Source organism: Argiope bruennichi, chromosome 6 (assembly GCF_947563725.1).
Source record: "Argiope bruennichi chromosome 6, qqArgBrue1.1, whole genome shotgun sequence".
Taxonomy (NCBI): Eukaryota; Metazoa; Arthropoda; class Arachnida; order Araneae; family Araneidae; genus Argiope; species Argiope bruennichi.
In genome coordinates, this window is record NC_079156.1 from 126,240,049 (window position 1) to 126,258,069 (window position 18,021).

At 29.7% G+C, this 18,021-nt stretch overlaps 1 protein-coding gene across 1 annotated transcript; it reads left to right on the forward strand.

Annotated features, from left to right (window-relative positions):
* The first annotated feature begins 16,760 nt into the window (after window positions 1–16,760).
* LOC129971989 (zinc finger protein 761-like) lies at window positions 16,761–17,618 on the forward strand. The gene has a single exon (XM_056085967.1). The coding sequence runs from the start codon at window positions 16,761–16,763 to the stop codon at window positions 17,616–17,618; it is 858 nt and encodes a 285-aa protein (XP_055941942.1).
* The last annotated feature ends 403 nt before the right edge of the window (window positions 17,619–18,021 follow it).

An 18,021-nucleotide genomic window follows, 5' to 3' on the forward strand; every position in this document is an offset into this window, starting at 1 on the left:
GCCATTTTCACTTTCATCGAATTTAAAAATGATGTATTAATCGGAAAGAACGTTGAAAGATGTTGCCTTTTCATCCAATTGAATGTTAAGTGTTCCATTTAGAGAATGAGAAATTCTTATAATTTTATGTATGTAGGTTTAATTAAATTAATATTCTTATAAAAGATAAGCAAAGATTAATATTTTTTTTTCTGAATTACATTCTTAATTTTTCAAGTGGAATTCTGTAGTTACAAGATATTTGAAATTATTTATAGTTCTATAATTCAACATCCTTAACCCTTTCGCATACAATGACGAATTTCATTCATCCATCGAATTACTACATTTTTAATTTTATATCTGAAATTAAGTGAAAATATAAAGTAATCCAAAATGCAAAATTACTTTAAAACTGCTTCAATATCTCAAATGATCTCACATCATTTTGAAAGTGATAATAATTATAAATGATCCAGTTTTGATGCATGATCTAATTAGGAAATTAAATAATTTTTAGGTCAAATAGTTAATTAGCTATTCAATTTTTTTTTCTGAATTAAATATGTTTACTTCTAATTCAACTATTTCTCTGTTATGGGTCAATTTTATTGTTTAAAAAATAAATTCATTACAAATGCCTTTTACTGGCCAACGTACCAAATCTCCATCTGCTTTTGTTTTATATGTATTGGAGAAAAATTTTAATTGTGAAAAATAGATGATAGCATTTTTATATATATATCTCATAAAAGATAAGAAAAAATTACCATTTTATTTTGAAATAATTTATAATTTTCAGTTTAAATTATTTGGTTATGTTTTAAATATTTTTAGACAAAAACACTTTTTTTTTTACTAATTGAAAATTTTGAACTTTTATAAAATCTCATTAAGCTGCGTATGATTTTTCTCAAAAGCATATTTGTATCAAATTTGGTAGACTTAAAGAGTGTATTTTTTATGAAATGTTAATAAACTCACACATAGAGTGCGTTTTCTTTTAATTAATAAAGAAAGAGAAGGAGTGAATCGACGTGAACAAAGATACCCTATCTTCGACTAGAAAGTAAAAAAGAAAAAAAAAGGTAGGTTACAAATGAAAGGCGAAGGAAAGTATTAACTCTAAAGGGGATTGGATAGTGTAAGTTCCTATTAATATATCTAAGGCAGATGCATTTTCAATATGAATCACTCTATTATGAAACCTGAAAGTAATAATAGCGCAATCCACATATTATATATATTTTCATCTAAGTTATAAATTTAAATCCTGCGCCCAAATTTTAATTTACATATTATGGAAAAAGGTTTTAATTTAAAATGTGACAAGATGACAAGGAATGTAAAAAAAAAAAAAAAAAAAATGAAAGAGTTACTGCACACAAAACCCAACACATGTGTCAATGATTTCATGGGTTTTAGTTTAGGTATATTAACGTCCCGTTTTTAAAGCAACACTAGGATTTGTGCCACACATTTGGAACTCATCTTGTAATTTTGAACCGCAATCAGATGAAGACAGTGACACCTGAGCCAGTATCTCCCTCTACAAACTTCCAAACCACACCAGAGGGATTTAATAGTATAATCTTTATTTCGTTAATAATAAAAGATTAAAAGCCAATAATATTATCTATTCGAAATTAATTAATTACTTTGACCCACATATTAACAATTTGGTTATATGCCATTTACGCCCACATATGTCATTTGCCTCCTGCCTGTAATTAGCAATTGATTAGAGGATAGTTTCACTTATAAAGAGAGAGTAAAAATAATCTGTTTGTTTAATAGGTCAAAACATAGACAGAAATTAGGGCAAAAATTGTGCTAATCTAATCTATGGAATGACATTTTAAATTTAAATCTTATGAAGATTGGAGCAATTTCATTTACTATATTACATACAGTCACTCAAAAAAGTATTGGGACACTTGACATGAATAACTATATAGCTATTTATAAAACTATTTATCGCATTAAAATAAAAACAAAATGAATCAAGAAATATTTTAACACTTCATGAACAATTTCTAAGGAAAATTTTATTTTTATGTTAAAATTATAATTTGATCTATCTTTTCAAAGGCAAAGAGGGGTTAAAAATGTATTGGGATACTTTTGAAATGAGAAAGTCAACAAGCATACAGCACATCAGTAGAATTGAATTTACTTCTACATTTTTAAACTATAATATTAAACACAAAATTTTCAATAGATAACATTAGTTACAGAAGACTCAAAGATATATCGGTTGATGTGCGAAATCTTGTAATAATTCATTGGAAAAATGGGAAATTAATTCGCTGTATAGAACATATTTTGAAAGTGTGTAAGTCTACTTTTTTAATATTATTTATAGGTTCAAGAAAACAAATAGCATTCGAAACAAGCAAAGATAAGGGTTCCAAGGATATTTAATGAACGTGAAAAGAGGTAGATTTTGAAATAAATTCACTTTAATCCAAAAACTAGAGCAGTAAATTTTATTACGCGATGTAAAAGTAAGTTTGAGAAATCTGTAAATCCTAAAACTGTCAGAAATGTTTTGAGAAAACATAAGTATACGGCAGAGTATCTCACAAAAAGCCCTACATAAGCAAATCAAATCGACAAGCTAAGCTGGTTATTTTCTAAAATGTTTGTAAACAAGCCAAAAGAATTTTGGGAAAATGTAATTTTTGTTGATGAAAACACATATAAAATTTTCGGATCGGATGGCAAAAAAAAAAAAAAAAAAAAAAAAAACCGTTTGGCGGAAACCAAATACAACTATGCATGTCAAAAATTTAAGACCTTCTGTGAAATATGGAGGTGACAATCATATAGTCTGGGGTTGCATGGCACGCACTTGTATCTGAAACTTCCATTTTATTAGTTGTACAATGAATAAACATGTCTATTTTTACATTCCCAACCGAAATGTAAAGCAAAGTGTGAGCTCAAGACATTTTAAATTATAAAAAGATAATGAACCGAATCGTAGAGGACCCATCACTGTTATTTGCAATTAATAGGTCTTCTACCACTGTCCCAGTGCTATTAAGACTCCTGTACAAAATCCAGACTTTAATCGCATTGAGCATGCGTAGGATTATTCGCAGTAAAAACTGTATGAAAATCAAATTTCTAACAAGCAAGAGTTAAGAAAAGCAGGAGTTGGTCGAAGTGAGGACCAATTTTGATGGATCATTTTGAAAAACATTGGTCCATTTGTAATCTTCTAATAATAGAATGCGTGCATATGGTGGTATATTAAGTCTCTACAAAAAATGTCACATTTAAAACCATGAAGAATCTCAGAGTTCGCTTAATGTAAGACATATCATACATTGTTTTTACATATATTGTAAATATTTTGATAGTATGTTATCTAAGAATTATTTATTATAATTTTAATACATCACTGAGAAAATTGTTTCAAAATATACTGAATGTAATTGAATAATATATAGTAACACTAATTTTTTTTAAATCATGGAACGTATTCAGCAACAATACTTCTATATCCTAACACAGACAAGTAAAAAATACTTTGCTGAAACCGTATTGTTTCTATGTAACAATTCATATTGTTACAATTCCAATCATTGTAACTATTCCAACAAAGTGAGTGGCATAATTGTTTCTCTTTATTCTGACTTATGTTGCCGTCCACTTCTCAGAGTAAACGGATTTCTCCTGAAATGTTATCAAGATGGTTTGTTTTTTTATTAGAATTTTATTTCTGCCGAATCCAACATCTCAATAATAAAGTGGAATTCGATGCATGAGTTAATAATTCATAAATCAACTGTAAGTTTATTTGCTATTTTTAATGAACTACTGTTAAACTTAATAAATTTTCAATATTTTATTTAACAAAGCATTTTTATAATTGAATTTTATATTCTGCTAAAAAAAAGCCCAATTTTTGAAAATTTGATTTTTTAATAATTATTCAGATAATTGAATGTCGTATTTCCCAAGAAATTAGTTGTATTGTTAAATTTAGAGTGATCTTTCCTAAACGTAGAATTGAAATGATATGAATTTGCTATTTTTGGAATCAATAGTGATAGGAATAATTAATAACAGAAGTTGCGAAACCTCGCACATATGTTTATAATTTAGTTGAAGTCAATTTTCCCTGCCGATATCGCAGCCCAAACAATCAAAAGAAATAATACTGATACAAACTTTTGGTCACTGATTTTTTTTTTCAGACACACGTCATATAATGTTTTTCCTTAAATTAACCCTTTGAAATCTGTGTGTCTAAAATGTAGATATTTACTGAATTGTGGAAATCAAACTTTTTTATTGATCTATTTTTTTAAACTAAGAAAATATTTGAAATTAAAAACACATAATTGTGCTTTTTTTATTAAATTTATTTGTGCACGAAAGCACTTTATTTTAATTTTCAATAAGTGGAAATCAAATTTTTTTATTGATCTATTTTTTTAAACTAAGAAAATATTTGAAATTAAAAACACATAATTGTGCTTTTTTTATTAAATTTATTTGTGCACGAAAGCACTTTATTTTAATTTTCAATAAGTTTTCGTCAATATTAAGTCCTTTATTGTATAACACAACCCTCTTTTGAATTCAAACTTCCTAGAAATCTGGCGGTTGATTTTATAATTAATTGTAACACGACTGTTTTGATGTTATAGTGTATCTGACCATCATGGTTCTTTATAGCATACATAAAATTTGAAAAGAGAAAGAAAGAATTTTTTTAGAGAAATATGAAATCGTATAGTGTCTATATTCTCTAAATTTAAAATCAAGTCTTCTGAAATGCGCCATCTTCTTTCTTCATTATGCAGATTTATTTTTGCCATTTTTAAGCAGTTTTGCTTATTTTCTACTCATTTCTCTGCTCGTAATGATTGTTATTTAAAATTCATTGATCTGCCGTTGGATTCGAAGCATTTTGACATTTAGAAAACGAGTGGCAATGGTCTATGGAGTGGGATAAAAGTCCTTAAAAATGGTGGTCACTGGTGTGGGGTAAAACCCCATGAAGTTTGAATGATGGTCACTGTAGTGGGGTAAACCCCCGCAAAATTTGAATTATGGTCACTGACATTGGGCAAATCTCCGTAAATTAAACTTGAACAATGTTCACTGGCGTGGGATAAAACCCATTAAACCTTGTATGATGGTCACTGGCACTTATTAAAACCTTGTAAACCATGAGTGATGGTTCGGAGTAAAATCCTCTAAACCTTGATTTCTAAATTTTGTGAGAAATAATGTGTGTTTGATGGTGACTGGCATGGGATAAAATCCCGTAAACCATGAATGATTGCCACTGGCGTGGTATAAAACCAACCAAACTAAGAATAATGGTCAATGGCGTGGAATAATATTCCGTAAACCTTTAATGATGGTCACTGGCATGGTGTAAAACACTATAAACCATAAGTGATGGTCACACGCACGAAGTGAAATCCTGTAATCCTTTATTTCTAAATTTTATATGGAAAGAGGAGAGTTTGATGGTAAATCCCCGTAAACCTTGAATGATGGTCACTGGCGTAGGGTAAATGCCCTTAAACAAACCTTGGATGATGGTCACTGGCGGGTAAAACCACGTAAATCTTGAATGACGGTCTCTGGCGTAGGGTAAAACCCGTTAATTAACTTGAAAGGATGATGACTGGCTTATGGTAAAACTCCGTAAACTTTGAATGATGCATGGTCACTGTCATGGAGTAAAATCCTGTAAACCATGAGAGATATTGCCAGACACAAGGATTAGAGTGTGTTAGTTATGTCCAGTCTTGTGTATATGATGGTCAATAACGTGGGAAAATGCTCCATAAATCTTGAATGATTGCCTTTTAGAGTCCTGCACGTCAAAGGAGATACTGAATGTTGTATGATACACATTGCAAAATAAGAATTTTGGTATCCAGAGCTCTGGAAATCCATCCATGCTCGTTGAAAATATTTTCAACTTTTTGCTTTACTACATATAAATATTGACCACATGGAAAAAAAAGTGAGTATTTTTGAATCTGGATATACAGATTCAGTGAATTCAGTCTGTACGAAAATTATAATTTTGTGAATGTATTTATCTGAATTTTTAAAATGATATCGATGAATATTATTGCATATAATTCTCAAATGTAGTATTAGTAAGAGGCGGAAAAGAGTATTTAATATTTTATATAGTTTTAATTAATATAAATATATATTTAAATACAGTAAATGAGTGGAGAAATCTCTAGATTAAGAATATGAATTTTACAATATCAAATTATGTTCCGCAGGTCTCTTTTACTACTATTGTGTATAGTACATAGTGTTAATTTTTATTAATGTTTGTTTATTTATTTATTTTTATAGTTTAATAAGTTGAAAACTGGAAATGGAAAATTTAAATGAAAAAATGATTTTATAATTTAAAATAATATTGATCATTAAGTGGAATAATCATAACCGGGAAATTATTAAAGAACCGAGCATGCAAAAAGCAATAGAACATCATATTTGTACATGCTGCCATTGCCATAAATATTTTGACGAATGACTGGAAACAATATATGACCTTATGAAATGCCCATATTTAACTCCATGAGGTTTAAGCCATATTCGAAAAGATAATTTCTGCGTCCTTGTGAATGTATATTCGAATATTTTGATATACGATACCGAAGATTAGACAGGATATCTCTGAATTCAGGGCCAAACTTTAAGGTGTAAAATATATACAAAGAAGCATTTTTTTGTATAACAATATGGGGTTAGAAATGAAAAGTGTACAAGGAACAAGTAAGTGAAAGCAAGTAAAAGCAAAGCGCAAAAACTCCAGTTGATTCTGGTGAGGACTCCAATGCAAAACTGTCAGTCATTCTGCAACTGAACACCAGGGATCTTCGAAAAAGTGTGTGCCAATCATTTGCTATATGATTCCAGGAGAGTGCTGATGTTAGAGGGGGCACATTTGTTCACTTACTGAAATATTTTTTTAAGTGAACAGCTTTCTTTTCATTTCTTGGTCATTTATTTCCCGCCAAAACGTTTCAATTCCAACTTCACATTCCTATATATATAAAAAAAGATTCTTTATACTTATTTTACTTACTTTTCTAATTTGGCCATGATTTCGGATGCATCATATAAGCAAGGTGTTTTCGTAGACAGATTGATAGAGAAAACAACGGAAAATGGAAAATAAAGCAACTACCACAAATTTTGAAAGTTGGTAGTAGATTTATTTTCATATATTTCAATAAATATTTCATATATTTCAATAAATATTTCATATATTTCAATAAATATTTCATATATTTCAATAAATATTTTCAATGTAGTTTTTTTTTTCACATATTTCCATCAGTTGTGTATTTCAGCAAACCTTTTCGTTTATCAAGTCCATGGGACCTCGATTACAAACAAACCTATGAAACATAAGTCAATTGCTTTTCTAATTTGAATTTTTTTAAATTTTTGTTTTGAAAAAAATAATAGATATTTTAGTCAACATTTATTAACAGTGTTGATATATAGAAAAGAGTGAATGATCTCCTGGAAATTTTCGCTCATAATAGATCTTATTCGTTTTTTTTTTTTTTTTAATGTCTTCAGTTTATACGGGAGATATACCTACTAGGGAACCTGCTCTGCACATTTCGCTAAAGTGGTAATGCATTCCATGTGTTGTACCTCTTGGGTGATGTGGAAAGCGGTTACATTTTGAATAATTGTATCATCCCAATGTAGATTCTTTTCATATATTTCAATCAGTTGTGTATTTCAGCAAAACGTTTCCTTTATCGAGCCTTAGGGACCTGGATTACCAACAAACCTATTGAAACAGAGTCAGTTGTTTTTCTGATTTGAAATTTTTTTATTGTGGTTTTGGAAAGACAGAATAGATTTTTCAATCAATATTTATTAACTGTATGGATATATAGATAATCGTGAATGATCTTCTCGAAATTTTCTCTCATAATAGGTGTTATTGTGTTATTTTTTTTCTATTTCCAGTCTTCAGTTTATACGGGCTATATACCTACTGGGGAACCTGCTCTGCACATTTCGCTAAAGTGGTAATACATTCCATGCGCCGTACCTCTTGGGTGATTTGGAAAGCGGTTGAATTTTGAATAATTTAATTTTCATATTATAGTATATTTTCATATATTTCAATCAGTTGTGTATTTGAACAAACCGTTTCATTTATCCAAGTCCAACTCGATTACGAACAAAACTATTTGAACTACTTTATATCTAGAATGCAAGAAACAAATGTATAGATACTTTCATTGAATATAAATTTTTCATTTTTGGTGATATCATTGTAAAATTACTTTATTCTCTACTTTCAATTTTGTCTTACTTTAAACGAAAACCAAATCCAGAGAAACTGAAATATAAACATCATTTAGAAGAAGGATATTAAATCTAGCATTGAAAAATTCTTATTTTGGATGCTTATTTTAATTTAAAAAAAATACTTTTATCAATTCAATCATATATTTTTAATGAAATGTCTATAATCTCCATCTTTTTACTTTTCCATATTTTTTTTTTGTGTGTGTGCGAAATAAAGTTTATCTGTTGAAAAAATTATGTCTTATATTATTTGTGTTTTGTTAATTTGGAACAAAATACCATGAAATCTCTTTTCCATTTTTTTTGTACCTCCAGGAGATTTGTGTCTGTAGATATATTGTGGCACTCTCAGTTTTTTTTTGTTTAAGTGAATAGATTATTTTAATGTATACAGAAGATCTAATTAATAATGCATTCTTTACATATACAGTTTAAAACTGAATTTGAAATATTCAAACGATGTTCAAAACTATTTGAGCTGAATGTAGTGAAGACATGCTTTCTTATATTAATATCAATTTTAATTGCCGCAATATTTTCAGAAATAAAATGATGTATCTGTATCAGTGAACCTGAGCTTTCGCCACAGAGGTCTGTTCTCCGCTTTGGTATGAAAGGATAATAGGTTCAAAACAAGATGCTATCCACCGGGTTGCCATGAATGTGAGTTCAAGTACATTAAGTCGGATCTGGGTTCAAAGCATTGTCGGACGATGAAGGTTAAATAACCTCCCACTTGAGTGGTGTGGAATTGGCTGAATAAATAATAGGCGGATGTGCCATTTTTATCATGTGTTTGTGGATCAAAATTAAGAGGTACATTCTCAAATAATTATTCTTAGTGTTTCGTGCTGGGAAATTTATATAATTAAAACATTGGCTTGAATTTTAATCCTTTACACTTTTCTATAAGAAAATATTATTCGTAATTAATTGATAATCAATAATCAGAATTAACAAAATAGAGTTAATTTTCAGTTATCTTTTATGATACATATGTTTGATCAATTATATGAAAGTGAAATGCCCCATAAAAATTGATTTAACAACAACTGTCTTTTAATTGTTAGGATTTGCTTAAAGATGAAACATTTCTAAAATCTATCATCACCAAATAAAAATACAACATAATTTCAGAGTTGAGAATATAAATATGCTGCTCATGTTGAATCCATATAAATAATAAAGTAAAAAAAAATAATTTCCTGTTTAGTTTTTATAATAAAATTTAATTAATATGCTTAACTTTCGTGGTTTCTTTCTAAGTATTGTTAATTTTGTACATTTTCTGATACAAAATTCTTTTATTTCTGTTTACAAAAAAATAGATATTTCAGACAGCATTTAATAGCTGTCTTGTTATAAAAAACAGCATTTATTTAACTGTAATTACTCAACTGCCTCCCCCTTATAAAATAACTAGCTGCCTTTGGTGATCCCTAGGTTCGACAGGATGAGTGTTTGCTATAAATATCAATTAAATATTTTGTACAACTATGTCTTAATGGATTCATCGGCTAAAACATTTTGAGCAACATATTTTGATAGACATTTTCATTGTAAGATTTTATAAACTTAACATCATTATTACAATTTTTTTCCTAATTTTTTTGTTTATTTTCAATTATATAGTAATATTTCAAATTTTTGTGCAATTTAAAAAAATTATTAATAAACATATCAAACTAAAACTGAAACAGCATTCATTATAAGCACACTATACTTAATGGAAATGGTATGGGAACTTTTTAATTTTGGATTCATATTTACAGAAAGCCTAGACTTTATAATAAATTAAAAGTTTTTGCTATGATATTTTTTTATTTAGGTTTCCACTTATAAAAATATATTAAATTTAAAATAAAGGATGTTTATTATTCGAAATTAGAAGCGGTTTACATATTGGTAAAATTTTTTATGGCATACTCGATAATCTGTTGCATTCAATGCTAGTTAACATGTGCCTGCGTTGTGATAAAGGCTAATACTCTTGGTCAATATGTAAATAATCAACAGTTAAATTTGTAAAATAGGATTTAGGAAATTATTAAAACTATTTCAATGAAGCTTATTTTGTAGAAGATTTCATTCAAGTTTATCTTTAGTATGCACAAAGAACAATTCTATCATTTATTCTTCCATGTTATATGAATATTAACCCTTAGCACTCTGATGGCTCCTCTCAGGCATCATTAAAGATCATTTTCACGTTTTATTTATTTATTTTTCAATTTTGATTGTTAAAAATGCCTACATAATGGTGAAAAGACACAAATTTATTTTTCTGCGAAATTCAATTTAAAAAAATTATATATTAATTTATTTTTTGGTGCAATAAACAAGTGCATAGTTATGCGTCAAACTACTTTTCAGAGTGCAAATCGTTAATACCGATCGTCGACACTTGCGCGAGATCCGAACATTTTTCAATAACGCATCCATCGAATCATTTATATGGAAATGATTTGTTGTTCTCCAACGCTGAAAGAAAGATTTGCGGCCTGGATGCAATGCCTCGGATTCGGAGAAGTTAAGATTCAATTCTGAAAGCTGATTACACAAAAATACCGTCTGTTCGTTGGAATCTAAAATTAAATCTAATATAAAGATTCCTAAACGTCTTCCTACTAAAATGGCAAGATTAAGAATGAGTATGTGTGTGTGGGGTTGATGGTCATTGTCGGCAAAGTGTCGCTCTCCAGTTAACTGCGGTCTCCAAATTAGAACATTTTAGAAATTTTTTCATTTTGAGATGGGACATTAAATTTCTAACCGAATCTTCATTACAATAGTCCATATGTTAATTTTCTGATCGGAAGATTAGTCACTAAAACTCCTAAATTGTGTAATAAAATAATAATGCAATTAATGGGCAGAGAAAATTCCAGTTAGTAAACGTGGAGACAGAAACGTGTTCAGACCTATTTAAGAAATCATAAAAGGATACTCCACTTTGTCTTAATGTTTTTAGATAAATCTGTGTGACATGAATATTTCGAAAGATTTAATTGGAACTATGACTGAATCCTGAGGAAATTTCACAGGCCACGGTACAAACCCTTCCATAGGAGGTACGTCCTGTCATCGGTAAGAAATATCTATCTCCATTTACAATTTCTATACCAGAAAGGACGGCGAATACCAGCCATAAAGCCATAATTTTCTCATCTACATTTTTCAGATGTCACCGGGAGAGGGGGTAATCAGTTAAGTAGTATGAATTGCATATATTGCTGAATATGTTTCATGTATAATTGAAGAAAATACATTATTTTAGATATCGAGTTTATTTAAATTTTTAAATATAAAATTAAAATGTAGAATTGAGAACAGAATCATAGTGTCTTGATGGTTTAGTTTTGAATTAGTTTCAGTTCGGATTTTAAACAAGAATTAAGTCTGTTTTGAATGGACCTCATAATGTAAAACATTAGTCAATTGAATTATCAGACACTTAGTTAAATTATCACTTAGACACTTAGTTATCAGACACTTAGTTCAGGAGAACAAAGACTTCCTCATTTTATTTCATTTATATTATAATTTTCTTTAATTCTATTCCGAAACAACCTTTCATACAAATCTGATTACTGAAACATACAAGGCGCACTAAAAATTTGGGTAAACCTAAAGAAATAAAAATAATGATTGTAAAAATTTAAGGAACATATGAATTATTTTACCTAAAAATAATTAAAAACTGGCCGAAAGATGACGATAACTAATTAAACTGAAATTGTGCATGTAAAAACACAGCACAGAAAGAATGTTGAACATGTCTTCCAACACAAAGTATTCAGCAGCATAACTACACTATTGCAGCCGAGTGTAACATGCCAGCATCGATGTCTCCGACGACCTATTGAATGGCATCTTTCAGTTCCATCAAAAAGGCCAGAGAACCCCGGGAGACACGAGACTTTAGGAATTCCCACAAGCAGAGATCCGCTGGAATAAGGTCCTGCGATCATGAGGATCAACTGATATTACATCCTCGGTTTATCACACGGTCCACAGTGAATGTGTGTAGAATAAATGTCTTAATGTAAAGAGCTGTTTGAAACAGGACACTATTCTTCTTTAGACATCCTGCAAGCAGTCTTTGCTGCAAATATGCACAACGCTCTTTCAAAAACGTAAAAGTCCCTTCTGCAATGACGGAAAGTATTTCCCAACCAAATATACGACAACGCTCTTGAAAAAAATGAATAAAATGATACATAGAATAAAATAAAAAAAAATGAATAGAAAATAGACCACAGTGCGGAACTTTCAAAATGCTTTAGTCGTGAATTCACCGTTCTTTAAAAAAAATATAATCACTTATTCTCATTCCTATAACTATAGCATGCTACTAACATCGAATGAGGATCCAATTCCAGCATTTTGTTTTGTGGTAATCCTGATTTGCGTCACGATTTCATGTGTATGCGCTAGAAATGGGTCAATTGTAGAATACTTTTTAAATGGGGAAAAAAAAACTGAACATATTCCTTCACACCACAATTTCTCTCGAATATTACCTTTTTTATTACGATTTTTTGGGGGGGGGGGAATTTACGCAAAATTATGACACACCCAATTTTTTAGATGAAAATAATCACAAATTTGCATTGAAGAAATTTTAAGCCTATTGAAAATGAAAAGAAAGGAGATCGTCCTTTTAAAACATTATGGGGGGAACCGAACAACAACAACAAAAAAAAAAAACTTTTGTCTTATTCTTAAGAATCTATTAAGACTTTTTAAACGAATATGAATGAATCTCAAATCTGTGAAGCAATTAAGAGAAAAAAAAAGATAAAAATGTTCTTTTAAAAAAGGCGATTAAAGATAGATTCCTGTTTTATGGATAGTCATTTTTCTAATTAAAAATCTTTAATATATATGTTGGTAAAAATCAAATAATGTATATTTTTTTTCACTGACGAGTTCTTTGAACCTTTTAGAAGTTTTGGTTGTTTAAATGTATGACCAAAATGCTCTCAATTCTTATTAATTATGGTTCTCAAGTTTCAAAGTTTTACTTCCCATGCCTTCTATACAAAATTTGTTTTACTACTAGTTTTACTATATCATTTCTTTCTGACAGCTCAATTGGGTGCTTAAGTTAAATCATTAACATCATAGATATTTGCATAAAGTGGAAGCTGATATGAAATATTAGATGCATAATTCTTTAGTAGAATCGAATCCATGAGCTCAAACCTCGGACACAGGGCTCTAGCACGTTATTAAAGATATAATTCTTTCGTAATATAGTCATTGCTTTTAATCTATTATAACTATATAGTCAGAGCTACTTAATTTAAAAACAGAGTTCATTTTCTACAGCAGGAAACTGTTCAAGAAACCGAAGCAGAGGTCTCCACTTCAATAATAGATTATTACACATTTTAGATTAGAAGGAATTCTTTTTGAAGTTGGAAATTAAGGGAACAATATCGTTGCAAACTTTGAGGCAACATAATGGCATGCGGTGAGACACACCCTTGCAACTTTCATACATTTGACGGTACGTATTTAACCTCACAGACTTTTTCAAAGAATACCTTTAACAGCCCACAACTATTGACACCTTGTGAATTTCTACATTTAGATGCCTTATCAGATATTCGGGAAATCGACATTCAAACAAAAAAAAAGTACATCTTTCGTGGTTTCTTCAGCAAAAGCTAAATCCTGCTACAGACCTGAAAATGATTTCCCCGAAGCTTATAACATTTCACCAACTGTAATGGAATAAACTAGCGATGACGAGGAATAGCAAAGAGTATCAGGTGCATCCGATCTGATCCATGGGGCAGGTAGTGAAGATGATGAGATGTCGCCTCAAGATCACAAATGGCTGTCTTTGAATAAAAATAAAATTAATTTTATGGATTCTGTATGGACAGACCATTCAGATAATTGCAACATCTCTGAACCAAGAAAACTAATTGTGAATTCTGATTTTCTACCAGAAGGAAACGAGTCTGAAGATGGTAAGATAGAGGTCTCAGGGTATGTAACTGATGAACATACTTCACTTGAAATGCATTCTAATCTTTACAGTAAGTGCAAGAAAACGGACACCAATGTAAAAGAACACATTTCTTCTAAAACAGATAACAACGCTGTGGTTAAATCTTCAGGAATGTGTCCTCGCAAAAGAAATTTCCCTGCAGTTTATATCCTAAGAAATTAAATAGAAAAAATCATCTCGTCACCTATTATAGAAACGACAATGGCGAAAAGCCTTTTGTATGTGAGGCTTGTAAAAAAGTTTGTTCAAAAGTTTAATCTTTAAAAGCATGTTCGCACCCACACTTTAGAAAGCCTTACAAATGTCCAGTTTGTGGAAAGGCTTTCACGAAAAAAGCATCGGATGTCAATTCATAAGTAAAATCAACCTGAAAATTATAGAATTAATTGTATATAATCCTGTATGGAACAACCTCGCATTCTTAACCGAATTGAAACAATTTTTACTCAAAGTTGTTACAATTTTATTTTTAAGATTACCTCTTAAGATTATTGCTCTGTGAATCATATTTAACAAAGTATTTTTCAGACACCAATATTTTAAACTAGCCGCTTTTGGCAACCAGCCGCTTCGCCAAAATTAATGATCGCTAAAATTCTCAATTAAATATTTTATGTAACTGGTTCTCATAATAGCTTTTTTTACAAAATATTTTTAAGCTTCAGATTTTGATAGTTATATGATTCAGTCGTATTATTATGTAGGTATTAAACAGTTCTTTTCATTGTACTACTTATCTCTCTCTTTAATTTTCTGTCTGCGCCCATAAAATTTCAACTTTAAATTAGAGGGAAAATGTTTAACCGCAATAAATATAAAAACATTTTTCACTGAAACCAGCCGTGTCTTTTTTTAAATATGAAAATTATAAGTAGAGTCGTTCGGCACCAAAGTTCTATGTGCACTGCAGAATTATTTTCGAAATTGATATAATATCTTATAGAATAATCCCACAAAGCCTTTTTTGATTCATCATAAAATTGAGATTGTAGTTTATTTTTCAAAATATTTACATGATGTAAATAAAATTCTTTCTTTCTTTTTTTTTGTTAATAAATGTCCTTGACGAAAAAAATTATAAAGTTTTTTTTACAGTCCTTTTGTACTACAGAATCATATTCTACAAATACTCTTGACACTTTAAATTTTAGATAAATAAATAAACGTTTATATCGTCAGCGATCAAACCTGATCGATTTGAGAAGTTTTTATATATCAATATTAGAACAATCAACATCTTCACATTCATAGACCAATCACTGTGGAAAAACCCTGGCAGAAGATTGGCATATCTTCTTTGAGACAATCGATAAAGTGTTCGAAATCGACAGTTTTTGCAGAAAAGTGATATTGAAATTTTCATAAATTAGTCCATTTTAGTGATTGATTTAGTTGATTGGAGTTCAACAATTTTTATTTCAAATATTGATGTCACAAGATTATTTTGTTTAATATGATTTGAAGAACAGATGACCTATGCAAAAATTTAAAATTCGTAATTCATCGGCGCATTTATTGATTCATGATACATAAAATATAATTATTTCATTCATTTAGGACATTTTGTTATCCTATATATATTAAACCATGTTTGATTTAAATTAAACTGTTTTATTGAATTAATAATACAGATATTGTAAAAAAATCGTAGGAAACGTTTCCTCCATTTAGTTGTAGAAAATATCATATTTTAATTTTTTTTTTACTTCATACAGGCACGTGCTGAAAATTAGAAAATTGAACGCAGTTCATAGCTATATGGTCAACGGAGATAATATAATCATAGAAAAGGTTTTTAATAAAATGTTCTGAAATGTAAATTCTTATTTCATAGACATGTATATTTCAATTTTGAAATCTTATCCTTTTATTTTGATCTTGTTAATATCTTCTGCCACATACTTACACATCATAGGACTTTTGAATGTCCAAAGGAATAATGACAATACATTCACAGTCAGAAATTCGAATCAACTTCAGGGTTCAGATTAAAAAGTCTTCCATCAAACATGCCCTTTACAATAACTATGCTCTAATACGGGACTTTTTAAATCATATTTTTTATTTTAACTTAATTGATTTCTAGATAAAAGTAATTCAAATAATAAAATAGATAATTACGTAAAGATAAGATTGATTTGAAATATCAGGTTTCGTGTTCTTTATTAAAATCAAACACAAAATTTAAATTCAGGACTAAAGACTCTAGCATGTTACTTTATAAACGATCAATTCATTATTTATTCAAATTTTGAATCTACTTCAACTGTAGAAAGAGCTGGGAAGTATAAAAACTCATCACAACGCCTACATTATGAAACTACTAAAGAAACAGAAATCCCAGTTTCCTCTCTTCAATGATAGTTTATTATATATTTTTGATCAGGCAGTATTTTATCTAAATTGAAAATTAATGGATCAATACCGTTGCAAACGTTACGGAAATATAGTAACACGAGATGAGGATCTCCCTCGCTACTTTCACAAGAAATTTGACTACAGGTATTCACCACAAGAGCCAGTAGAATCGGATGGTTTTTCGAACCAGATTCGTGCAACAACTGATGTAGAAAGTCAAATGCGACTTGAAAATAGCAAATGGCAATCTTTAAAGAACGATAAAAATAATTTCATATACTCTCTAGAATGCGTTATCAACAAAGCAATTTCAGATTGTAAAAAAATTTCTGGAACAGCAAATTTGATTGCGAATCCTGATCTCCCATCAGGAAGTGAAGAGCCGGAAAATGGCAAGAGGCAAGTGTCAGAGGGTGAGACTAATGAACATACATTACTGGAAGTGCACTCTCAAGGTCACAATAAGAACAAGAAAATGACTACATACGTGAAGGACCCTATCCCTTTCAAGGAAGATGACAATGCCGTGGCTGGACCTTCGGGAATGAGTCCTCTTGAGAAGAAATTTTCTTGCAGTGTATGTACTAAGGAATTCAATTATAAATATAATCTCTACAGACATTATCAAACCCACACTGGCGACAAACCCTTCAAGTGCTATGTATGTAATAAACAATTCTCTCAGAAAGTAAATCTCGACGCACATTACAAAATCCACACTGGCGAAAAACCTTATGCTTGTGATATATGCGAAAAAAAATTTAACAGTAAACACAATCGCGACACTCATCATCGAACCCACACCGGTGACAGACCTTTCTTGTGCGACGTTTGTAATGAAGGTTTTACTCAAAAGGTTCATCTTATTAGACATAAAAATAGGAAGCACACTGCAGAATGGAATGGCTTTTAAATGTCCCGCTTGTGAAATGTCTTTCACAAACAGCAGCGAATGCATAAAACATAACAAGAAAGGGCACGAGTGAAATCGATTTGCATAGTATAGAAAAAATTGTTTTATTTTAGTATGAAAATACTTCCAATTCATTATAGAGTTGAAAAATTGTAATTGTTATAATTTTATATTTAAAATTTCGTTAGCAATTTTACTATTTTGACGAAGAACATTTCTAGATTTTAAACATATAAGCTATTACATTTTTAATTGGGTACGGACGATGAAAATATGATTTTCTGATCAAATGACTTTTTATTAAAATATGAATTGTTTTTAATTTTGTATCTTTTCTTGTAGTTTTTGATCCTAATCATTAAATCTTAGTAAACCAAAAATACATGTGTCAGCTCCCACAGAT